The sequence below is a fragment of the Eucyclogobius newberryi genome, unplaced genomic scaffold, assembly GCF_026437365.1.
Source record: "Eucyclogobius newberryi isolate DKJ021-1_F unplaced genomic scaffold, fEucNew1.0.hap1 SCAF_3, whole genome shotgun sequence".
NCBI lineage: Eukaryota > Metazoa > Chordata > Actinopteri > Gobiiformes > Gobiidae > Eucyclogobius > Eucyclogobius newberryi.
The window spans coordinates 30,556,117-30,565,749 of record NW_027315945.1 but is presented as its reverse complement, the minus strand read 5'-3'; the positions used below and the strand labels follow the sequence as shown (position 1 = coordinate 30,565,749).

Genomic DNA, 9,633 nt, shown 5'->3' with positions numbered 1-9,633 from the left:
AATTCTCTGCAAGAAGCGCTTTTTATGAAGAATTTTCTTTAGATTAACACAATATAGTTTTGAGAAAGAACCCAAAACAAAACAATTTAGCTAATGGGCATCTTCATTACTATTTGTGTGTATAAGGAAACCATATGAATCTATCAACGCACATCCAAGTTACTTTTTATTCGATCACCTATTTTTTTTTAATTTACAGTCTGTACTCATTATTATCATTATTACGATTATCATTATTAATTATTGCATGTCGCACCTTACCATCAAAACCAGCTCCTAGTTTTGTAAATGTGTTCACTGAATATAGCAATAAAACGTTTCTGATTCTGATATATACATGTATAATCTGTCTCGAATTTTAGTGATTTTACAACTACAATATGGCCGCCACAATTCCCATGCACTAGCATCCACACAATTCTAGCGTTCTATTTACTTCCCCCCTCCACAGACCGCGGAGGACCGACGTCAGCCCGCTGTTCCCCGGCTCCGCTGCGCTTCTCCGCGGATCCGCTTTGAGCTCAGTCCCGCTGTTTGCTCCGCTGCTGCTGGAGCTCGGCCTGGAGGAGGAAGATGGCGGAGGCTGCGGCTGTTCCCCCGCATCGGTTTTTCTGTCACTGTTGTAAAGGAGAAGTGAATCCCAAACTCCCGGTGAGCTCAGCCGTTCAGTGTGTGTGTCTTTTACAGATTCCGTCGATGGTTGAGCTGTTGTCAGGGCTCATTTCCGCCTGAAACGTGTTTGTTTTGCTCGATGGCTACGGCTAAATACAAGCTAGCACTGTTAGCATTTAGCAGCGTTTGTTGTTGTCAACTCTCTAAATAAACCCGTGACAAGCGTGAATGCTTTTGACACTGATGTACACGGATATTTCCAGGTGATTTGAAGCCGCTGCGTGTCTGACAACGCAATCGAATACGTTTATATTTCATGTTTTTAGCATCGACAGCATCAGATGTGAGCTCCACTACAAACCAAACTGCTGATTTTTAATCAACGATAATCTCACAGAGGAAATTACATTGACTGTCTCATAAGACGACGCCATTCTTTCGTTTTTATCTTCCTGGTGAGCCAAGGTTTAGGAGAAAAGATCCAGGGGATTTTGGGAAGCATTATGATTTCAGTTTCAGTTTAAAGCTGTCATAACAAACAAGTAAATACAGGTAATTACTATAGCTTTAGGCCAAAGTGAAATGCCATTTTCAGATGAGAGGACGTTGAATAGAACATTTTAAACAAAAACATTCTAAATTCTGCAATAGAGGCAAAAGTGAAGTGGGACCTAATCAAAAAAGGAAAAGCTGATATAAACCACAGCCCACAGAATATCACAAAAGATGAAAAATTCAAGCAGTTTCAGATATATGCGAGTCTGGTTAAAAGACATTTACCATTTTAATCTCAATAACATGAAATTATAATGGACACTAGCATTTTTCACGAAGGGAAATCCCGCTTGTTAGCTTTTACTAATCTATACACATATAATAGTAGATGTATGACATACTTTACCACAATGATTCTTTTTTTTTTAAGCTCAATAACAAATTTGAGGTTAGAAAATGGCTTATTATCATCTTATGTCATGGAAAATCAGACTGACGGACATTGTTGTAAAGACTTAACAATTAGCAGTTAGAGTTGAAGTTGAAAGTGTGTTCTGATCTATTTGATTTTGCCTTCATTCCGGACGTTTTAACATTCTATCACTGTGTTCATGGTAGTTGTTTGGTTGAGTTGTTAATCATTAGTAATAATAATAATTGAAGGTGGACATGTGTGTGATCTGTGATATGACACGCTGGTTCAGGGTGTTTTCCTAAAGCTACGTCAGAGCTGCTCAGTGGAAGGCGTGGTTGGCAGACCAGCTCTTCCCCTCAAGTTACATTCATGCCACTGTCTGACACTTGTATCTGTTAATATCCTGTAAAACCATTTGTCATTATTACACCGTTTATGGACTCAACAGTCACGCCCACTGTTATAGCCACGCTGCGACTATAACAGTAGCTTTACCTCCACTTTTGAGCGGAGTGAATGAATAATGCAATGAAAAATGTCCAAAAAAAGCATTACATAAATAAGATGCATTATTATTATTTCTTATTGAGCAGTTTTGTGGTAACGCTGTGGTTTTTAGTCCAAAAAACAGAAGTAAAACTTAAAAATCAGCAACATGTTTTTAATACATTTAATGTGTTTAAGTTTATGTGTCAGAAACAGATTTTAAATACAAAATGATAGGTTTTTTGCTCCTTATTTACCACATCTGATTAGCCCCGAGCACGATTTCAAACATTTTAATATATATTTATTTCAGAATCACTATGGGAAAAATTTATGGAGAATTTACTTCAAATTTACTTTTGCAACTTATGAATTAAAGAGACGAGACACAAGATTGGGTCCATGAGAACGAGACAAGATGAGATTTTGACATAATTTCTAATAAATAATTGTGTAATTCAGTTATGATTTATTTATTTGAGCATTGTAGCGTTGCTTTTTGGAACCTGAGCCTCCCATTGGTGTTACTCATCAACAATAACACTTCTTTTTTGTCCAATCATTGAGTCATTTTGTGAGATTTTCCACCTAATTTTGTTCAAACTGTCAGTCGATTCCATCTCGTGAGATCTTTTCCCTTCCGTGATCATTTAGAACTATTAAATCGACATCACATTTTACTGTTATTATTGTATTGTTATAAAATCTCTCATTTTATTGTTGCCCACTTTCTGATTGACACAGTGAAATAAATATAACACAAACAGATTATTTAATTTTTGGAGCACAGATTCACTTAAAATGGTTTGTTTTTGGTTATTTTTTCGTTCCTTTTGATTATGATCTAACCTGTATCATGTTTATCAATGACCAAATCATCTTGACACCCTTAGACACTGCATGTTTCTTCAAATGTATTATTTTAATGCCGTTTATGGTTATTTAGAAAGGGAAAAACAACTCTGACTGACTTTCTTTTCTCCCCAGGAATTTATTTGTCCAAGATGTGATTCTGGTTTCATAGAGGAAGTAACGGAAGACTCCAGGTAAGACCATAAGCAAATGTACAGTCTTGTTGTTTTAATAATGCCGCTCTAATCGCCCCTCGTTTTCCTCAGTCTCCTCGACAGCGGAGCGAACGGTGTAGATGACACGGCCTCAGAGTTTGCAGACGTAAGGACGATTTAAATATAAGAACGTTTGAGAGGGATCTGCGAGCTCGACCGTAACTAATTAATTACCCGAAATGACCTTGCATTTTCAGTTTGATTGTATTTCTAGGGCTGTGAACTGTGCCTGGTTCACTGTAGTTTTTGGATAACTAACGTCTGGCTGCAGCAGTTTGCTTTGGAGTTTACGTTTGTTTACAGTAGCAACTTGGACCAATATGGAGCCAGGTTTAAATCAAATAAAATCACGATACTGCAGTAGACGAGCTTTATGAACTTGTGCTTCTCCAGTGCACAAACTTCACAAACCGGGAATGTTCTTTGGCGGTTTTCTGCATCACTGAAATAGTATCACAAACGCTTAACTGTTGTCGGCCTAGAATGAAGGGAGTAGCTTCATGTACGCAACAGATATAAGTGTAATAAGACCTTTTATAAACCGTGAAAAGGTGAGAGCCATTTCAGTTTGTGGCCGTGGTATAAACAGATTAAACATTGGAGCCGTTTTAACACTTATACGTTCTAAACTGTAACGTTCATAACGCACGGCTCCTCGATGTTTACTCTTTGTCACGACCAGATTTGAGTCGTTTATTGAATATGCATCGACCAGGCTAGTTGTTAGCGCGGCTATATTTTCATTATTTAACGAAACAATTAAAACGTTATCTGTCAGTTTTAGCCTTTGTCCAGCAGTCATTTGTATATATATATTTTTGACTATCTTCATATATTTTTTTATATAAAACAACAAGAACAAATATAAAAGCAAACAAACATATACAAAGAACAAAAGAGAAAAACAGCTGGGCAGGACCATTGAAAACCAAAGATAAGTAAAGATAAAATTAGAAAATAAAGTGGGGTTTAGACATAAAAAAAAGTCCCATTTTGTCCATTGTTTATTGAATTTGTCCATTTTCAAATTGAGTTCAGCGGTTATTGTTTCCATGGTTGTTTACCAGTCATTTAAGTTAAATGGAGATTGCTAAGAACGTTTCACGCTGTTTATTTTTTAGATAAAGACACCACCACTCTCACAGTTAAAATAATATGGTTTTGAGTTAAAGATGCTGATCGCACATTAGCAGTAGTTAGTCCACGTATCATTATGTACAAGTATGTTGCCGTAGTAAGAGACCAACGTTTGCATCAAAATTCACAAACACAAAAAACACAAATTGGGGAATCACAATTAAATCTAGACAGACTTCCGCTGTTTAGTTAAAAAGCTAGTTTTATAATCATACGTTTGTGTTACTGAACGGTTTATGATTGAGTCCTTGTCGTGCGTTAGCAGCTGTGGCATCTGCTGCTGGTGGAGCGTCCCTTCACGACAGACGCCGACAGCCCGGACTCGGAGCCGCGGCTACCCGGGGGCCGCCTGGGCGCACTCGGCGACCTCGGCGGGCTGGGGACGGGGCCGCTCGGCGGGTCGGTCCCGGCCGGTCTCGGGGGGCCGATGGGGGGCCTGCTGGGGGCCGCGGACCTCTGGGGCTCAGGGCGACCTCCTCGTTTGCACAGTCAGAGGAGATACAGGTCCAGAGGCAGCAGCAGCCGACCCGACCGCTCGCCGGCAGTAGAAGGGTGAGAAATCACACCAAAGTATTTTGATGTGTCCCCGAAACAATATTCAGAGGTTATTATCCATGTCCATCCAACAGAAAAAAGTGTTGTCTTTAAATGATGAGCTTTAATTAACAGACAAATGTGACGTGTCTGTCAAATTAATCACAAACATTCAGAAGTAATAACATGTGGCCTTATTTGAAAGTTTACAACATCATTTTTTTATTTCATTTATATTTCAAGCAGCTCTTTTTGTAGCATTTGTTTTACTATAATTGATATTCTCATTGTTCAAAATTCTCCACCCATAATCTGATCTCTAAAAACATGTGTCAGTTAATCATTGGATCTTTAGAGGAACTATTGCTTTCAGAAGACAAAGTACAAGGAATTCTCAAATGACTCATTCAATCTCTAACTTTTTTTTCTTTTTTCTGTCTTCACCGCCACAGTTTTCCTTTTTCTGCATCATGCTCCTCGTCAAAGCTGCAGAAGTGTGAACAATCTGACAGAAATCCCATTACTGCGGCTTTACGCGCGCTCAAAATCTGAATAAAACCAGATTTGTGACTCCTAAGATTATCAAAATGAAATGTGAATGGAAAAATCTGATGCGAGTTCTTTCTGATCAGATTTTGCGTTTTACATTTGATTTAAATCATCTTAAAAGTCCAGAACTCGGATGATGATCACATTTTGGCTGTGCATGTTTTACAGCAGATCGATAAAAGCTGGAGAATTGTGGATGAATATCAAAATGAGACTTCTGTTCTGTTTCTGCTCAGATTTGTGCAATTTCTTTTTTTTAAATGTATTACAGAGCACATTTTACCTTCACAAACGCAACACTAAAATACAATCTGCTAAGCCTAAACACTCTGCCGTCTGCAACGCTTCTGCATCCTAGTTTCCATGGAGATGTTAATGCTTCGCTTGGAAAGTTCCACAATAAGGCATGGAACTTGTTCGTCTCCACAGTTTAAGTCACAGTTGTTTTTCAATGTTTCTATGAGATAAATCGCACTGTGGAACATTCCGGGCAAAGACCTAACATCTCAGCCAGTAGTGGACTTCAAACCAGGGGAAAAATGTTTATGGGTTTGATTTATGCCTAAAAAGAGTTATATTGCGATGTTATACTGTGATGATTGCAGAGGACATAAATAATTGGTTTATCACAAAACTGGTAAGACAAATATACTTTTACCTCGAGAATTGTCATAAACATAAAGAAGTAACTACATTTAATCTGTAATGAGTGCTTTTTCATCAGTATATGATGGAAGTCAATAATACCGTATTTTCCGGACTATAAGTCGCAGAGTATAAGTCAAGTCAAAAAATGCATAATAGAGAAGAAAAAAACATGTACGTGGCACTGGAATATAAGTCACATTTTTGGAAGAAATTTACTTGTTAAAATCCAAGAAATGTAGTTTAAAATAATAACAGATGAGAGAACATGGTGAATAGGTGTACGTATGCTAACGCTAACACCTTCAGCTACATAACGTATGCTAACGCTAACACCTTCAGCTACATGAGGCACAGACAGAACTGTGGTAAGTGTCTGGTATGTTAACGTAACATATGAACAGTTATTCAGATAACTATAGCATAAAGAACATGCTAACAAGTTTACCAAAGCATCAGTTTTACCCCAAATCACTAAATCCACTGAATTCTTCTTCCTCTGTGTCACTTCTAAACAACTCCACAAACTCCAGAGGAAGTGCAGATTCTTCTTCTGCGTCGTTTAGAACCTAGAGCGCCCTCTTGTGGTTGTCGGTGTGAAAATAACTAATAATATCACATATAAGTCGAACCCCGGCCAAAATTATGAAAAAAGGTGCGACGTATAGTCCGGAAAATACGGTACTCTAAATACTCTCTTGACGCGAGTTCTAATTAACGCCATCATTTCTCGCGACCGTTTTGTCTGATTGTGATTATTTTCGCAGCCCTTTTCAGTCCAACCTGACGTTTTCTCATTCTGGCCCCGTCTCGTCCCACAGGATCGTCCAGCAGTTTCTCGCCGGTCTGTTCGCAAACTCCGGCGTCCCCGGTTCGTCGCCTCTGTCGTGGTGAGGGAGCATGTCGCAGACGCCGCGGTTACAATGTCGCGCAGCTCTTTTTTTTAACTGTCGTCGCCCTCGTGTCTTACAGGACGGGGATGCTGCATTCTAACCCGGGGGACTACGCCTGGGGACAAGGAGGCTTAGACGCAGTTATTACACAGGTACGCGCCTGGATAACGTCCCGTACTGTTGTTTTAGTGCTCAACTCGTCAAACTTTGATTTTTATTGCACGCTGAGACTCTCTAAATACATTATCAGCCAATTAAATGGTGCAATATGGTCACTGAAGGCTTCAAGATGGAGAATATTTACAATTATGTGTATTATCTATGAAAATGATGTCGTGTTTTGTTGTTTTCTTTAGCCCAGACAATGATTATGATGATCAAAATAGCAGTACAATTATTTTTATGGTCTCAATTAGTCAAATAATCGCCGTAACCTTTATGTCACAACGTCTAATTTGAATGAGAGGAAGCAACACAATTTCCTGGTAAGAACGTGACCAAACAACAGCGTAATCCTTTATTTACTTTCTTTTCAATTATATAAATTATTCCTCCAGCTTCATGAAATCAAACCTTCTGAATGAGAAAGTAAAGTTATTGTGACATTAAACGACTCAAAATGTGACATAATGTTTACTGGTGTATGGATTGAAATTAAATGGCTCATTATAATTTCTCATTTAATTTGTGCCAGAATTATTATAATGTGAAAAGTCTTTGCTACATCTGTTAATGAGTTTGTCGTTGTTGTGGTGGTTCTGTTGCAGTTACTCGGTCAGTTGGAAAACACTGGCCCTCCACCAGCAGAACAAGACAAGATCTCGTCCCTCCCGACCGTCAACGTAACTCAGGAACAAGCAGGTCCGCCTCCTCCACTCATCGGACTTATCAGACGCACAAGAGGGTTTTATCCATCAGGAGAACACCTCGTTATTCCACCGTTTTATACATTTCAAACTGTCTGCGGCGTCCGAACGTACAGCCTTTCTACTTCTAGTGTTCTTAATATTCACAGCGAGGGCGTTTTCCAAGCACTTTTCCCAACGTTCGGAGACCCAGAGCAGTCACGGCGATGCTAACAGCAGCTAGCGTGTTAACAGCGCCTGCTTCTCGCACGTCGGACTCATTTTGACCCCAAGAGCAGCAGCTTTCACAATAGATCTGCACGCGTTCATCGCTAACAACAGCCACCAAAATAGAGTACAGCCACTTTAAAGCGGCATATTGTGTATTTAAAGGCACACGACATGTCGGAGAGCTTTTTACTAAACACTCTGCTCATTTTTCTCTAGTTTTGCATTTTTGGTGATGTCTACAATGTCACTTCCTGGTTGGACATGAGCAGCAGGAGTGACACTTCTTTTTTTTTTAACACACTTTTGTTTTGTGACATTGTTTTAACTGAATTGTTTTTGCATTTTTTACGCTGTTTTTTTTAAAAAACATTTTTCCTCACAAACTGCAACTCGGCGGATGTAAAACAATGATAAATATTTAGTGACAAGCCACCAAACTAAAATCAACACCAGAACCTGTGACGCAGCCTTTAAATCTATCCATCGCTTTGTCACAGTTTGTTTCTATTTTTAATATTTTAATAGACTTTTTATTACGTCACTTACGGCGTTAACCGGTTCATTTGATATCTCAAAACGCTGCAGTTTTTGCCTTTTAATGTGTTTTTTGCGTGTGTTTTTTTTTTCACAACAAACAACTCCTCATTTCCCAGAACGTTGCCCGGCTTTTACGTAACCCGTCTCTGTCCCGTCCGCAGATTGCTGTATGGAATGCCCAGTGTGCAAAGAGGACTTCGCTTTAGGAGAGCCCGTCAGACAACTGCCCTGTAACCACTTTTTTCACTCAGACTGTATAGTACCGTGGCTGGAAATGGTGAGTAACGACACAATGGCAATGATAACTGCGGAAAAACTCTCCCTCACCTTGTCCAAACGTTGTCCCGTGTCTTCCCCCCCGCGCAGCACGACACGTGTCCGGTCTGTCGGAAGAGTTTGAACGGAGACGACAGCAGCAACCAGTCCCCCACAGAGCCCCCCACTCAGTCCACGGACCCCCGCACACAGGAGAGATGGTCTTTTTGAGACTCTCCACACTGCCCCGCCCACACACCTCCGGAGGCGGCGCACCGCTCTGTCCTCCTCACACAGAATAATTATCATCATGGTCTTATTTTTGTTTCATTGTTTTTTTTCCCTTTTCTTTTCTTTTCTTTTTTACATATTTTAACGCTCGTTTCCAGATTCGCAGTTCGCCCTTTTCTTTATCACACCAAACCTGGACTTCACCGGCCGCCTCCGGAAATGCACTGCTTCAATTCTCAGAGACTTTTATCGTTTGCATCATGCGCCCAGATTGTGCTCGAGAAGGGAAAATCATGACATAATTAAGGACGTAAACGCCGACGCAAACGTTTCAGAAATGTTAAACTCAATCATGATTTTACACTGGATTCCTTTTTCATCACAGCTTTTTGACAAACAAATATTATATCGAGAGTATCTGATTTGTTTTCCTTAAAGACCGCTCACACCGACGCCCCTCGTGATGTAAATATGACGTCATCCTTCTGTTCCGTTCCTTCGTTTATCATCGATTTCTGTTTAACATTTTTATCACTTTTTTAATATGAGTACAATTAGGAAAACAACTCTGATTTGCAAAGAAAACTTTAAATAATGGCGACGCAAATGTGAATTAACTGGTTATTAAACTGTATATTAAATATATATGAAAAAATGTCTATGATGTAAAAATAAATTGCAAAAAAATGTACTTCAGGACT

At 39.4% G+C, this 9,633-nt stretch overlaps 1 protein-coding gene across 1 annotated transcript; it reads left to right on the top strand.

Annotated features, from left to right (window-relative positions):
- The first annotated feature begins 472 nt into the window (after positions 1-472).
- Positions 473-9,621, top strand: rnf115a (ring finger protein 115a). Its single transcript, XM_072460296.1, has 9 exons — positions 473-651; positions 2,996-3,054; positions 3,127-3,181; positions 4,478-4,764; positions 6,762-6,830; positions 6,913-6,985; positions 7,601-7,694; positions 8,608-8,723; positions 8,813-9,621. Exons 1-9 carry the CDS (start codon positions 574-576, stop codon positions 8,930-8,932), a joined length of 951 nt encoding a protein of 316 aa, XP_072316397.1. The 5' UTR covers positions 473-573; the 3' UTR covers positions 8,933-9,621.
- The last annotated feature ends 12 nt before the right edge of the window (positions 9,622-9,633 follow it).

Coding starts and splice junctions, on each gene's coding strand:
- rnf115a (XM_072460296.1), top strand. CDS start 574: ATGGCGGAGGCTGCGGCTGTTCCCCCGCATCGGTTTTTCTGTCACTGT. Junction 3,182..4,477: donor CGGCCTCAGAGTTTGCAGAC/GTAAGGACGATT, acceptor GTGCGTTAGCAG/CTGTGGCATCTGCTGCTGGT. Junction 7,695..8,607: donor CGTAACTCAGGAACAAGCAG/GTCCGCCTCCTC, acceptor TCCCGTCCGCAG/ATTGCTGTATGGAATGCCCA.